Raw genomic sequence first — 14,276 nt, forward strand, 5'->3', positions numbered from 1 at the left:
ACCCCACTCACTTCTGCGACTCCTGCAGCAGGACGGAGGCGTTTTGGGAGGCCGGGTTGTGCTTGACGTGGTTGAGCCAGCCCGTGGCATCGTACTCGACCCAGTTGGTCCCCGAGCTGTGGCCCAGGAGGAAGTGTCGCGGCTTGTCACTGGGGAGCAGCGGGTTGTGCCCTGCGGGGAGACATGGCACCGATGGGCGCAGGACCGGCGCTTCGCCAATGCGTGGCCCCGCAGCGCCGGGCCCCCCCTGACCTTTCTTGTTCCCTTCCTGGGGGCCGTAGTAGGAGAAGAGCCGCTCCAGCAAGGTGTCCTCGTTGCCACCCGGCTGCAGTGCCTCCTCCTCCAGCAGCCACAGCAGCCCCCGCGCCTCATCCGTGCGGGCCAGAGACCGGACCTGCGGGCGACACTGCGCTTGCACCCGGCCCGGCCCGCTGGTGTCCCCCAGGGCAGGGATGACAGGACACAGGGGACCCAGGCCACGCAGGAAGCATGCAACCTCGGCTGCTGCCGGCAGCAAGGCAAAGTGGCACCACATGAGAAGGCCCCTGCTTAATGGAGACCCAGCAGGGAAAGAGTATGTAAGACTCCACGCAGCAAGATGCTCGCTGGGGTGGAAAATGCCGTGCTCAGGCACCCGCAGGATGAATCACAGCACAGGGTTGGTCCTAGAAGCCACCCTCGGTCTCTGCAGCCTCCACCAGCAGGGACTGGAGCACCCCAGGGACTGGTGCACCTTGGGGACCTATGCACCCTGAGGACCAGAGCACCCCAGGGACTGGAGAACCTTAGGCACCTGTGCATCCTGGGGACCTGAGCACCTTGGGGACCAGAGCACCTCGAGGACCGGAGCACCCTGGGGACTGGTGCACCCCAGGGACTAGAGCATCCTGGGGATTGCCCCCGGGCTCCTTGCCCTCCAGCCCACGCATGGGCAGCTCCTGGGGTGGTGGAGAGCACCAGGGATGCGGGCTGCATACTCGCTCGCAACCGCGCTCTCACAGCCAAGCATTCGGGACAGCCCCTCTCCTTCCCCCCTCTCGCTACAAACTGCCGTGACGCAGCCACAGGGAAGCGTGGCAGGTGCTTACCAGTGCCTGGTGCGAGGGCTGGTCCACAGCGGCCACAGAGCCAGAGAACCCGGGCTCGGCATCAGCCAGGGCAAGCTCTATGTTCTCCTGGCATGGGGGCACAGAGGCACGGTTAGTACCCACGCGGTGGGGGAGCGGCGATAGGGACTGCCAGCCGCTCAGGGCCCTGGTCTCAACAGGGTCTAGGCAGGAGGCAGGGGTTTCCCAGCATCCCACCACCCCGCTGCGCTGGCACAGCACAGGGCGATGCCGGGTACCGAGGCAGGACCAGGACACATGGAGGTGTCCCCCTGGGCTGTTGGTGCCGAGATGGAGCAGCAGCAGTGGTGTTCCCCGCCACCACCAACCACAGGCACCCCATCAATTCCCAGCCTGGCATATTTGCAGGCAAATCGGGCTGGCTGGGGCCGGAGCTGCCGGCAAAGGCACCGCCGGCAGCGGGAGCACTGGGGAAACCCCTGCTGCACCGAGCACTGTGCCAGAGCTGCTTCGCTTGGACCCAGTCCAGGGCGACTGTGGGGTAAGAAACTGGGGAGACATCGTAGGAGATGCTCGCAAGGAGAGGGAAGGGGAGGGCAGGAGGCGATGGCAGCCCTGGGTGTCCCCGTTACCTCCTTGTAGCGCTCCAGCTCGCGGGCGAAGGTGCGCTGGTGGAAGAGGAGCTGCAAGCGCTCCTGGGCGTAGTTGTGGCAGAGCTCCTCGAAGGTGGCCCCCCGGCTCTGCCCCGCCAGCTCGGGGTTTTGCGCCCCAGGGGTGTCCACCACTGTCACCGAGCACACCGAGTGCTGGCTCGACTTCAGCGCCCTGTGGGGGACAAAGGGACACAGCGGGGTGAGCGGGCGCTGCCAGGTCCCCCCCGGCTCTCCCCACAGCGCCCCAGCACGTACCTGTTGAGGAGGGAGATGAGGAGGGTGAAGAGCTCAGAGTACAAGCCGGCCGCCATGCCCTCCAAGCACTCCAGCGCCGTCAGCTTGGGACCTGGCCAAGGCAAGCTTGAGTGTCCCCAGCCCGGTGTCCCCCAGGGCCACCCGCTGACCCCACCGTCCCGCACCGTACCTGTGCCACCATCGCCCAGGGGGGGCTCGTCGGGGCCCTGCCGGAAGGAGGTGGATCGCTGCAGGGTGCCCTTGGGCTGGTGCTTGAAGATGGAGGAGGAGAGCTCCTCCAGGCTGCAGCCCAGCAGGTAGGCGGCTTTCTGAGCCCACTCGTGCCGTGCAAACTGCTTCCTCCCAGCTGGAGGGTGGAGAAGGGGGCTCAGCACCAGCTGGGACATCCCCCAAATTGGGGGAGTGTTTCCAGCCAGACCTGGGATGGTCTCAAGGACCCCCAGAGTGGGCTGGGGATGCTGTGCACAGTGGGAGCGCACAGCCAGTGCTAGAGGGCTGGGAAATGCATTTTGGGGTCTGATTAGAGGAGATGGGGAGTGAACAGCTTCGTGCCTCTGCAGGGCTGAGCCCAGAGCCACAGCGGGGATCGGGGGTCACCCCTCGCCACCGCTGCCCAGGGACCCCTGGGACCTGCGACAGGACTCTGAGCTGCTCCAGAATGGGAACATGTCCCTGCTCGGCCACGTGCACGGAGCATCCCCGCCACGCCGCCGCAGGACAGACCGTGGCTGCTGGACACAAGGACACAGATGCCAGGGGAGGGCAGGGGTGGTGGGAGCAGGTTAATGGGGACACGAAGGGACATGACAGTGGGAAGGCAGTGGCATGTGGGGGGGAGAAGCCAGAGACACTTGCAGGGAGCAAGACTTTACCTTCGTCGGCGTCTGCATTGCAAAAGGGCAGCATGCACCATGCAAACAGAGACAGTGGTTAGAAACATTGGCACGCGACAGTACGGACACGCGGCACGGGGATGCCCTCCTGCCAAAACACGCCACGTGCAGGCACCGCCACGCCACGTCCATGCCAAGCCTGGTCCGCCCCAGACATTGCTGCAGTGAGACGCTGCAACCCAGCGTGGGGGCCCTTCCCCGTGAGCCCCAGCCGCACCGTGGGCACCGGTGGGGAGCAGCTCAGCGCTGCTGCAGGGCATGCAGAGCCGCTGTCAGATCCAGCCCAGTACAAGTGTCAAGGGGCTAAGAAATGGGGGCTAGGGTGGCTGAGCTGACTCTGAGCATCCCCAGTGTCCATAGGGAAGCCTTCAGGAGCAGCACAGAGCTGGGGCTGGGATGCTCCCCCCGAGAAGCATCTGGGGTTCCCCCCCAGCACGCTGCCATGAGGCTCTGGGGTCACCGGAGCATCCCGCTGCAGTGGCTGCAGCAGGGCCCTGCTGCCCTCTAGTGCCTCGAAGCACCCCAAGGGCTGGCAATGCACCCCACTGCGCCCCCAAGACCCCTCCAGTCTCTCCTTCCCCATCCTCAACTCATCTTTTTCCCCGGGGCTGCAAAACCCCTTGGTGCAGCCGCCAGCTCCAGGTGCCCCTTTGGGTGTGCCGTGCCCAGGACCTCTGCCAGCGTGCAGCACCACGGGGGCTTCCAGCACCACAGGGGGAAGGCGAAAGGCCCGGGGGAGAAGAACAGCCCCACAAAGCTGAATTCACCACCCCCGGGGACGAAGAGCAAAGCCAGGGCCCATCGGAGCAAGCCCTACAGCCCACGGTGAGCTCTGGGTGCTGGGGCAGCCCTGCCCCGTGCCACCAATCATGCCAAGAGGACTGGATTGGGGGGTCCTGACAGACAACAGGAAAATTTGCAGCTGCCAAGACCCAGCCGGGGGTCAGGGTTGGTCCCAGCACACCAGCAGCCTCCCAAGCCCCCATTTCAGCCCCAAAACCAGCACCGCGCGACACCACCCGGAGCAGAGCCCCCCACGGCTCCGATTACCAGCTCCGTCTGCCAGCGGCTCTGCGGGGAGGACAGGGGAAGAGGCGTTACACTGGGGACGGGGACACACGCACCCCTGGCTCCCTCAGCCCCAGCTAGGCCCGCCGGTCCCCAAAGTTGGCAGGAGCCAGCCCAGGGTCTGGGGGTGTTCGATTCCCACCAGCCAGTGGGACCACCCCAACTGGGGGGGCAAAGCCGGGTGCCCCAGAGTGTCCAGGGTGGCAGGGCACTGCCCCTCAGCTGACATGGCCCCAAACTCTCCCCCAAGGCTCGGCCACACCGGGGGGATCTCTTGCAAGGTGCCGAGGTGCCGGTGATCCCTCCGGGACCCCATACAGACTCAGCCCTGAGCCTCGGCTCAGTAATACCTCCCAGCCCCGAGCAGCTCGTTACCTTTTGTGGCCCCCGCGGCCCCCAGGTGATAAATGGCCCCCAGGACAAGCCAGAAGGCTTTTTGCTCGTCGCCGGAGATGCCCATCACCTTCATGGCAGCCTGGAGCTTGTTGAACTGCTGGGTCGCCTTCTGCTTTTCCTCCGGCTGTGGAGAGCAACGGGAACCATTGGTGTGGGAACCTGGCTCTGCCTCCCCCTGCACCTGAGTGGGTGCCGCCCCCGACCCCCCTAGCAGTGACCTTGGAGAGGGGCACGATGCCAAAGACGTTGTTCTCTGCCAGGTGGTTGAAGTGAAGCTCAGTCCTGTGGGGATAAACACCGAGATTGGCCCCACGTGGGAGACCCTGGAGATCCCCCGGCCCAGGGGCCGTGCCCTCGCCCCCCCAGCTCACCGCAGGGCGCTGTCGGAGCAGGCCAGCAGGTAGTAGAAGACATTGAAGGTGGCCTCGTTGGCCGGGCGCCTGGCGACACGCAGCTTCTCCAGCAGCAGTGTCTGGTGGAAGGAGATGGGAGGGTTGGGAACCATCCCCGAGGGCCTTGCTCCCATCGATTCCCCCCCTAGCCCATCCCAGCCTCATCTTTGCTGCCTGCCCAGGGTCCCTGTGGAGACATGAGGGTCTCAAGCCCACCGCAGGGCATTGTATGAATGCAAACATCATCCAAGCAACCCGTGAGCATCCCCTCTCCTGGGGCGTCTGCTATTACAGGAGAACAAAGAGGCTCTCTTGAATTTTAAGGGCTCTGCTGTTATCACACTGGGGTGGTGTCTCGAAGAAAGACACCCCAATATCAGGGCTTGCTCAGCAAGTCGGTCTGATCTGCACACGTTTGGGTGTGAACAAAGTTGAGAGCAGGATTCCTGGCTGCTGAGTGCTGCGAGCACGGCTGGGCAGCCGGCGGGGGCCTGCAGCAGAGCTCGCGGGCTAGCACACATCTGGGCTGCCAGGCGGAAACACCCTGCTGAGGGTGGACCAGCTCCCGTGCCAAGGGGGGCCACCCCGGTGAGGGTGGACCAGCTCCTGTGCCAAGGGGGGCCACCCCGGTGAGGACGGACCGGCTCCTGTGCCAAGGGGGGCCACCCCGGTGAGGACGGACCGGCTCCTGTGCCAAGGGGGGCCACCCCGGTGAGGATGGACCGGCTCCCGTGCTGGGAGGGCCACTCCGGCCCCCTCACCTGTACGGAGGCAGATGCCACCTGCCCAGCTTGGTCGAAGTCCAGAGAGATGATCTGGGAGAAGCGGGTGGCGTTGCCGTTCATGCCGGTGCTGCTATTGCCAAAAGCCTCCAGGATGGTGTAGAGAGCCTGCCACTTCTCCGCTGCGGGAAGAGAAGCGGGGCGGTGGGGTGCAGGGGCTGTGTGGTGGGCAGCCGGAGCCAGCACCGCTGGCCGGGCAAGCGCTGCTGCTCCTGTGCTGTGCTCTGCACCGCGGCAGCCCTCAACAGCGCGGTAAAGGGACCGGCGTGAGAAGGTGAAAGCTCGCCGTGTGGCGTGTGTCCGGCCACCGCCGGGTGCGGGAGGCTGTGACTGCAAAGCAAGGGGCGTGCGCAGGCGGCACGGGGACCCCGCACCCCGCTGGGGACTCACCAGAGAAGACCTTGCCGGTGCTGCCAGCGATGGTGGCGAGGTACTGGACGAGGTGCTGGCAGTTGGTGGTTTTGCCGCTGCCGCTGGCACCCAGCAGCACGACCGCCTGGTCCTGGCGGCTCATCAGCATGCTGCGGTAGGCGGCCTGGGCCACCGCGTAGATGTGCGGGGACGTGTCCTCCCTGCGGCACCCTTTGAACATGTGCATGACCTGGGGACGGGGGGCAAGTGGGCGAGGGTCAGCACCCTGCCACCCCCACCAGCTCCCAGCCGCCTGTGCCCCCAGGTCCCTCCCCCGCAGTGGGGTCACCTTCTCAGAGTACATGGAGGGGGAGCTCAGCGGGTTGATGATGACCATGGTGGGGCCGGCATAGGTGTGCAGGAGGTTTCCGCCGTAGCGCTGCCGCAGTGTGTGCAGCACGCTGGACTCATTGAGGTAGAGGAGGCTGGCAAGGTCCTCTGCCCGGTCACAGGACGGGGGGTTTGCCTGGCAGCAAGGAGAGGGGGTGTCACGTGGGGAACGGGGGTCTGCCCCGCCGTCCCCCACCTCACAGCCATACCTTCTCCACGTCGTCCTCCTCCACCTCTAGGACGGCTCCATCGTGGTCCAGCTTCACCGTCACCTTGCCCTCGGGCAGGGGGCTGCCCTCCTCCGGCCGCAGTTGGCTGCCTGCGAGGGGTACGGAGTGCTCAGTCATGCCAGCAGCCCCCCGCGGACACCGTGGCCAGGCCAGGGGCGGCTCGCTGTGCCACGGGGAGGACAGGGCACCCCATGTCCCGGTGGCACCGGGCTGACCCCCGACTCACCCAAGGAGAAGCCATCCCTGTGTACCAGCCACACCTTCTCGGTCTCATACCAGGCCTCCTCAGCTGCTATCTGCTCCTCTGTCTTGGCCTGCGGGACAGCAGGACATGGGGTGGTCGTGGTCACCTGCCCCCCATCTTGTCCCCTCCCAACACCCCTGGGGCTGGGGGAAGCAGGGCTGCCCGACCACAGGGCCACGTACTGGGCAGCCACAGTTGCCCTCTGCAAGCCCCAAGCCCACCCGGCACATGGCCCCGGCTTGCCCACTGCCCCGGGGACCCCAGGGGGCTCGGGGCCGCAGAGACCACCAGAGCCCTGCCACGGCTCAGGGCAGCCATGAAGTAACAGCAACCCACGAGCACATTCACCACGGCCACCTCGGGCAAGCCTGGAGGAGCAGAGCTCCCAAATCGCAGCCCAGAGAGCGGGCACCCATGCCAGCGACGTGCCAGGACGCAGGGACACCAGGCATGCTGTGGGGACACGGGACATGCTGCAGGGACATGGGGCAGGGACACACTGTATGGACACAGGACGCACCGCAGGGACTTAACAGAGGGACACGGGACATGGCACGGTGATGGCAGAGTACCGCGGCATGGGACATGCCAGGGTGGTACAGCAGGCACAGCGGGGATGTCCCCGCCACCCGGGAGCAGGCTGAGCCCTAAAGCCAAACCTGAGCTGCAGCAGGGACGGGGCCAAATGGGGCTGCCGGGGCATCGTCCGCTTGACCCTGGCAAGGCCGAGAGATGGGGGATGAAGGCGAGAAGGGTTAACCTCTGCCCTGCAGACAGCACAGAAAGCGGCAGGGGGGAAGCGAGTCGGGGCAAAGTGCCGCTGCGCCAAACCCCCCGGGTGCTCCTGGTGAGGGCCACCGCTGCAGCCAGCAGAGCAGCAGGTCCAGCGCGGCACTGGGGACGCACGGAGCCAGGAAGGACGTTGCCCGTGAAGCCCTGCCACCAAAGCCCCCCGGGCTGGGGGCCACCGTGCCAACCTGCTGCAAGCCCAGCCAGCGCTGCATGCCATGGCTGCTCCGGCACGAGCCACACGTCCTGCCTGTGCCGGGTGCTCTGCCCCTTTCCGTCCTGCTCTGCACCCCTGCCCACCCCAGTTGTGCCACCTCCACTGAGAGCACCCTCCCGGGACGCCCGGCTCCCCAGCACAGCCCCGCTGGGGAGAGGCACCCAGCCCCGGCCGCCCCGGCACCCTCCGGCCCCGTGGGTGATGCAGCAGCCCACGGAGCAGGGTGGGACAGGGAAAGCCTTACGCTCCAGCACGAGGCGCGGGCGCAGACGCCGGCCCAGCGGCAGACAGAGGACGGCGGGGGGTCGCCGGCAGAGGCAGAGGGCTCCTGAGGACGGGGGTACAGTACCTGGCTGGGTGCCGAGGCAGAGGCGGCAGGGTCCAGCTAATGGCAGCGAGGAAGGAGGAGAGAAAGGAGAAGAGGAGTGAGAGGCAGAGAGCAGCAGCACCGCCACACGCCACGGGGCCCAGCATGGCCACAACCCCCACAGCACTGCCTGGGCATCGCCCCAGCCACAGGCAGCCATGGGGATGCCACCAGCGGGGCCTGCTGAGCGTCACAGCTCCCCACAGCCAGGCACACTGGTCCAGGCAGCGGCCCCAAACCCACTGGCATCCCCTGGCATCCCCATCCATCCATCCCGTTGCCGGTGCCACCCAGAAACGGACCACGGGGGCTGGCGGCCAGGCAAAGGGTTGTGATCACCCCATGCCGAGCACACGGCACGGCCAGGGCAGCCACACACTGCCTACGCCTGTCTGTCCCCGAGCGGGCGGCACGCGAGCGCCAACATCCCTGGAATTACAGAAGCAGTGAAGATCCTCTCCAGCCGGCGCTGCGCCTCCTCCGACGGGCTCAGCTGGGACGCGGGGCCAGGGGCAGCCTGGAGGCAGAGCACCGTTAGCACCAGGCCGGCCGTCCCGCGGCCCCCGCCAGCACCATGCTCATGGCACGCAGGCGCCGAAGCGGCTATCGCAGAGGCTTTCCAGCCCTGCAGCCCGCCAGCGGTCAGGGTGGGTACTGGGGCGAAGGGTGGCGCAGACCCGTAGGTGCCAAGGCCAGCACAGCGGGGGTACCGCTGGATACCCCACAATGACCGCGGACCTAGGTCCCTGCTCCCACACACCTGCTGGGGGGGTGCCGGGGCAGTTTTCGCAGGGGTCGACCTCTTCTCACTGGGCTGCAGCTTCTTCTCCGCATGAACGGCGGGAGGAGACAAGGGGTAGTGTGATTGGGCAGCCGCAGTGCACAAAACCGCCCCCAAAGCTGACCCCCACCCAGCACCACACACCCCAAAACCACTGCAAACCATGCGGGTGAGCTCACACCATGCCGCGCCGGGTGGCACAGCCCTGCCACCGTGTTAAGAGTATCCCCCGCCGTGCACACACCGGTACCTTGTGCCTCTCCAGGGCGGTGGGTTTTGGAGCGGACGCCTTTGCCGGCTCCGCTTTCCCTTCCGAAGGCTGCACTGGCGACTCCGGCTCGCCTTTGGTGCTCGGGGACAGGGACGGCTTCGCGTCCCCGCCGGCCGGCTCGGGGGACTTCTCCTCCCGCCTGTCCCCTGGCCGGAGCCGCGGCCGGTGTTCTTTGGTTTTGCCCTTTGCCATGAGGGTTTTGAGCCCTGCTGAGATCTCATCCTTGGGCTCCGGCTTGGCAGGGGCTGCCGGCACGGCGGGGGGAGGCGGCACGGCAGGGGGAGGTGGGATGGTGGAACGGCCCGTGTCCTCCTTCCTGGGGGGCGGCACTGGCTCGGGAGACTTGACGTCTCGCCCAGGCTCCTTGGCACTGCCAGCGTCCTCCCCCGGGAGGACTTTGCGGACCACTTTGCGCACCACCCGGACCACCCTGCGGCGGGACAGCCCCTGGCCATCATCGCCCTGTGCCTCGGTGCCCGCTGCCGGGCCCTGCAGCCCGTTCACAGCCGCGCCGTTCAGCACCGGCTCCAGGCTCTTCCCTTGCCCGGGGGGTGTCTCGGGGCTCTTCGGGGGCTCAGGATTCGGAGGTGCAGACGCTGCATCCTTCGGGCTCTCTGACTGCAGCCACAACAACACCGGTGTGAGTGGAGGTCCGGCAGTGCTGCTCTTGCCACCGCAAGCCCCCGCAGCTTGGGGCATGGTGGTGCCCAGGGCTTTGTGCTCCGCCTCGGGAGCACAGCTCCCAGCCAGACCCTGGCACCAGGGACACAGCACCCAGTCCTCTTCCCCAGCCAACCTACAGCCCCCCGCCAGACCCTGGGGCAGGGAACGATGGTGACATCCCTGGCCCCGCACGCAGGGACCCATCGACCCTCGGGCAGCCAGTACAGGGGTAAAACAGCGCTCAGAGCACCGGCAGCCTCTCTGCAATGCAGAGGGCAAGCCGCAAGATTTCCTCCACCAACAGCTTTGGCGGGCAGCACAGGAGCCGGCACTGTAACCATGGGGTGGGCACCGACCCGCCGCCCACCAGGGTGTGCAGGGCAGGGACAAGCCCTGGGGAGGTGCTGACAGCTGGGCACCCCTGCCGAAAACGCCCGCCACCCTCCACATGCTGCCCTGGAGCAGCCACCAAGGCTGAGCCCCAGCCCCGTCACGGCTCCACCCTGTCCGTGCCCTGCGACACTTACAGCCCCGTCCTCCTTCCCAGGTCTTTTCACAGCTAAGGATTTGTCCTCGTCCTTGACCTGAGGGTCAGACAAACAAGAGGAGCGCGTTTCAGCCCGCTGCAGGGCCTCGCTGGCAGAAAAGCCACAGGGACCGGGAAAAGCCACCGGGAGCATCACTCCATGCCAGGACGCTGCTGCAAGAAACAGCTTCAATCTGCAGCCTGTTGCAGCCCCAGGGACAAGGACATGTGTCCTTCCAGGCTTCCCAGCAGCTGAAAAGGGGCGGGGGGGAAGCACAGAGATGCGCCCCAGTTATGGCAAACCCCAAAGGTGGGAAAGCGCTCTGCCCGCCCGGCCCCAGCCCCCTCCTCGCGTGCAGCCCGTGAGCAAGCGGGTACACAGAGCCCTGTTGCCACTCCCCATGGGGGCTCTGCGTTTCTGCACGTCACCCTGCCGGGTGTCATAGCACGTTTTAAGTGTCACCAGCTAATCTCTGTGGCAGCCACAGCACGGGACGTGCCAGCTCCCTGCCGAGCGGGGCTGGGGGGGCGGGCAGCCTGCCTCTGAGCTCCAGGGCTTGGCCGTGGCACCGTGACGGCAGCGCATGGTGCGCCCTGTGGGCAACTCTCCCCGACTCGCCATCGCACAGCTCCTGCGAGGGCTGGCCAGCGGCACCGAGGGGGCTCGCACCGTGTTAGGGGCTGCACCGGCCACTCGCAAAGCAGTCGTTAGTGACGGCGTTAGTAATCGCATGCGTGGCCGCGTCGGTGACCGCAGTGCTGCGGTGGGGCGCGGGGCAGCTCCCAGCATGGCAGCGCAGCGAGATGCTGGGAGCACCCCTCTGAACGCGGTGCTGACACTGGGCAAACTGGGGGAGCCAGTCAGCAGCGTGACCCGAACATGGGGTGTGGGCGAACGTGCGAGAGACTTCCCTTCTGCTCCCAGAATGCAAACCGGGATGAAAACGCCATGGTGATGTCTCATGGAGCCGCAGCCCTGGCTGGGGAGAAAGGGAGAGGTGAGACGGGACAGGGCCGGCACATGGGATGCTGAACCATGGCACAGTGTACGTGCCCTTCCTCGCTGGCCCTGGGAGCCCAGGACCCTCTGGAATGGGAGTCTGAGCCCACCTGGCCCTGCTCAGCGTACAAACAAGCAGTGCCTTAAGGAAGGGCTCTGGGGACAGGCAGGTGGCCAGGATGACACCCGACAAAACTCACTGTGCACAAAAAGCCCCTTTAGTCAGGCCACAGGACTGTGCCCCAGTTTCCCCCCGGACGGGCCAGCCCGCTGCAGTAAGCAAATGCCAGGGTGAGGGAAGGGATATTTTCTGCCCTGGGCTCCCTGCTTGCCCTGACAGCCAGGGTTTATTCTGAGCCTGAGCCTGTGCCAGCGGCCAGGCAGCCCGAGCAGGACCCACCGCCCCAGCTGGCACCACGCTCCAAAGCCCAGGGGGGTCGCACCCGGGGCCGTCAGGTTGAACCCCCCCTCCCAGGGCTGGCCATGGCAGGGAGGAGCACCCCAGCACCGAACCAACCCACCCGTCGGGGGGCACATCGCCCCATGCCAGAGGGATCCCCTGTACACCCCCCACCACCATAGTGTGAAACACCGGCACCCAGAGCACAGACTGGGCATGGGGGTCCAGAGACAAACGTGCCCGTGGGTTGGAGCCCCCACACCCTCTGCCCGTGGCGCTCCCACCTCCACGCAGCCTGGCAGTGCCCCAAAGGTGTCCGTAGAGCACCAGTGTCGGGGCAGAGGGTGGGGTCCTTGGGGAGCTGCAAGAAACAGCCCCTGGCCACCAAAGCACCCACCCCAGGGGTGGGTGCAGCCATTCAGCCCCCGACCCCAAAGCCAGGACTGGCCCCCATGTGCCCCCCTTGTGCTCCCCCGTGCCGTGCCGGTCACGCTGGGAGTCCCGACCTTACCGCAGGGTTGGGGTGAGCCGGGAGCGGGGTTTCTGCCGGGGCGAGCACGGCGCAGCACGGTGGGAGAGGCGCGCGGGGCGGCAGCCGGCGGCGCGGGGACAGCTGGGCTGATAGGGCCACCCTAAAAATAGCCGAGGAATGCGAGGGCCTCGCCGGCGCGCGCAGCAGCTGGAGGGAGCGCCGGGGGGGACAAGCGGGCAGTGAGGCCTTGCCGCCACCACCACCACCACCGCCGCCGCCGCCGGAGGAAGTGATGTGGGCTCGCGGCAGCCCGGCGCCGTGGGGGGAACTGCCTGGCCTCCGTCCCATCGCCCGCTCCGGGGGGAGCAGGGAAAGGCACCCCCGGGCTGAGCGCAGCTGCAGGGCTGGGGGAGCCAGGGAGGGTCCTGCGCCATGAGGGACAGGGTTGCACGCTCCTGCACCCCGGGGCTCCCACGGCAGGGTGCCCGGTGACGTAGTGGGGTGGCCAGCATCGTAGAGGGGTGCCCAGCATCGCAGCAGGGTGTCCGGCATCATGCTGGGCGGTGCAGCCCCAACACCACTTGCACCTCCATTTGCTTCCCCATGAACACAACAGTCCCCCAAAACGCTCCTGCAGACGGACAGCCCCCCCCGCCCCAAGGCGAGGGCCAGCGCCACAGAAGTGTGCCGGCCCAGCAGCCCACGGTAAAGCCACTTTCACGGCAAAGCTGCCTCTGGAGGTCCAAGGTCTCCCTGGAAACAGTGGGAGCGGGGCGGCGGGTGAGGGGCTGGGGGCCTCCCCGCGCGGGGCCTGCCGGGAGGAGGCCGGTGGCAGGGAGCCAGGCGTGCCGGCGGTTGGAGGAGAGGCGGTGACCGCCCGGGCATGGCGGGGACTCCAGCCGGCATCTGAGCAGGTCCCTGCCCGACCCCAGGGACGCAGACATGCCCCAAACCAAAAACCGCTCCTGGAGTGAGCAGGGGGTCCCAGCCTGACCGGGAGGGCTGTGCCAATGGCGGGCTGGAAATCCCTGTGCCGGGGATGCCTGCACCGGGCCGTGTCCCTCCCGGCCCAGTTAACACCAGGTTTTGCAGCACCGCCCTCAGGCTGGCACCGAACGGCAGCCCCGGCCCCTCTCCACACCAGGCACGTGCCGGGGAGAGGCCACGGCAAACACCCTTGGCAGGGCTGGCATGACGCAGTGGAGGGTGCCCGTGGTGTCCCCAGGTAGCGCCAGCAGCAGTCACTGGGTTCTTTGCAAAAAGTCAAAGTCACCTCCCCTGACAGCAGGAACAAGAAGCTTTGGAGAGGGCACCGGCTCAGCCCCGGCACGCAGAGCCACCGCAGCCCCCTCCATGGCGAGCCAAACCCACACAGACCCGGGCGATACAACGTGGTCCTGCCTTCCCGGGGCTCCTGAGCATCCCCGAGGCAGGGCACGGAGCCACCCACCAGGTAGAAGCCTGGCTCCCACCAGCCATCTCCACCAGGACCCCCAGCCTGGCCGCGCAACCACGGCACTATTTCTGCCCAGCCAGCAGATTCCTCTCGTTCCTTCACCAGGAACTTCAGCAGAGACACACCAGCCCCGTGGACGAGCCTGCTGGACACAAACACCCTCCCCAGGGCCCCGACACCAGGAACACCGCGGCAGCACCATCCCCACAGTGAGGGAAGAGGAAGAGCCAACCCAAGAGCTTCCCCTGGAGGAAGCGTGGGCAAAAGGAGAAAGTGCCTCCAGCAAGATGGGACAGCTGCAGCCCCCACCCCACATCCCCCAGCCTTCCCACGGAGTCCCCCGGTGGGACACAGGGCACGGCAAAGAGCTGGCACCCAGCCACGCCATGGCGTGGTGGCCTTGCACCCCGGGGGCAGCGACCTCCGGGGACCAGGGCGCCTGTGGCCAGCAGGCGAGCACGGTGCGCAGGGTCTGCCGGCACGGCTGCCGAATGCCTGTGGTCCCGACGAAGCGCTGGAGCGGGCGGCGGCGTTTCTGGAATATTTCTCCCCGGCCGGCACACGCTTGGGCCCTGCCAGAGGAATTTTCCTGGTAAATAAATAAATACAGGCG

General features: G+C 66.9%; 1 protein-coding gene across 19 annotated transcripts in view; it reads right to left on the reverse strand.

The window, feature by feature from the left end:
* MYO18A (myosin XVIIIA) overlaps positions 1 to 14,276 on the reverse strand; it is a 39,002-nt gene that overhangs the window by 16,557 nt on the left and 8,169 nt on the right. For 5 of the 19 annotated variants that reach the window (XM_075113521.1, XM_075113506.1, XM_075113518.1 and 2 more), the window contains exons 3-23: positions 10,337 to 10,393; positions 9,126 to 9,764; positions 8,855 to 8,917; positions 8,534 to 8,611; positions 7,972 to 8,112; positions 7,381 to 7,437; positions 6,704 to 6,791; positions 6,457 to 6,566; positions 6,207 to 6,383; positions 5,897 to 6,107; positions 5,486 to 5,628; positions 4,704 to 4,804; positions 4,551 to 4,614; positions 4,312 to 4,456; positions 2,848 to 2,859; positions 2,145 to 2,321; positions 1,976 to 2,066; positions 1,700 to 1,892; positions 1,089 to 1,175; positions 253 to 394; positions 12 to 171 (exon numbers count right to left, since the gene is read on the reverse strand). In XM_075113521.1, coding sequence (XP_074969622.1) covers positions 12 to 171; positions 253 to 394; positions 1,089 to 1,175; positions 1,700 to 1,892; positions 1,976 to 2,066; positions 2,145 to 2,321; positions 2,848 to 2,859; positions 4,312 to 4,456; positions 4,551 to 4,614; positions 4,704 to 4,804; positions 5,486 to 5,628; positions 5,897 to 6,107; positions 6,207 to 6,383; positions 6,457 to 6,566; positions 6,704 to 6,791; positions 7,381 to 7,437; positions 7,972 to 8,112; positions 8,534 to 8,611; positions 8,855 to 8,917; positions 9,126 to 9,764; positions 10,337 to 10,393 — 2,936 coding nt within the window. The remainder of the gene's footprint in view (positions 1 to 11; positions 172 to 252; positions 395 to 1,088; positions 1,176 to 1,699; positions 1,893 to 1,975; positions 2,067 to 2,144; positions 2,322 to 2,847; positions 2,860 to 4,311; positions 4,457 to 4,550; positions 4,615 to 4,703; positions 4,805 to 5,485; positions 5,629 to 5,896; positions 6,108 to 6,206; positions 6,384 to 6,456; positions 6,567 to 6,703; positions 6,792 to 7,380; positions 7,438 to 7,971; positions 8,113 to 8,533; positions 8,612 to 8,854; positions 8,918 to 9,125; positions 9,765 to 10,336; positions 10,394 to 14,276) is intronic. The other 14 variants (XM_075113520.1, XM_075113517.1, XM_075113522.1 and 11 more) reach the window with 12 other exon arrangements.

Source organism: Phalacrocorax aristotelis, chromosome 18 (genome assembly GCF_949628215.1).
Source record: "Phalacrocorax aristotelis chromosome 18, bGulAri2.1, whole genome shotgun sequence".
In the NCBI taxonomy this organism is placed as follows: domain Eukaryota; kingdom Metazoa; phylum Chordata; class Aves; order Suliformes; family Phalacrocoracidae; genus Phalacrocorax; species Phalacrocorax aristotelis.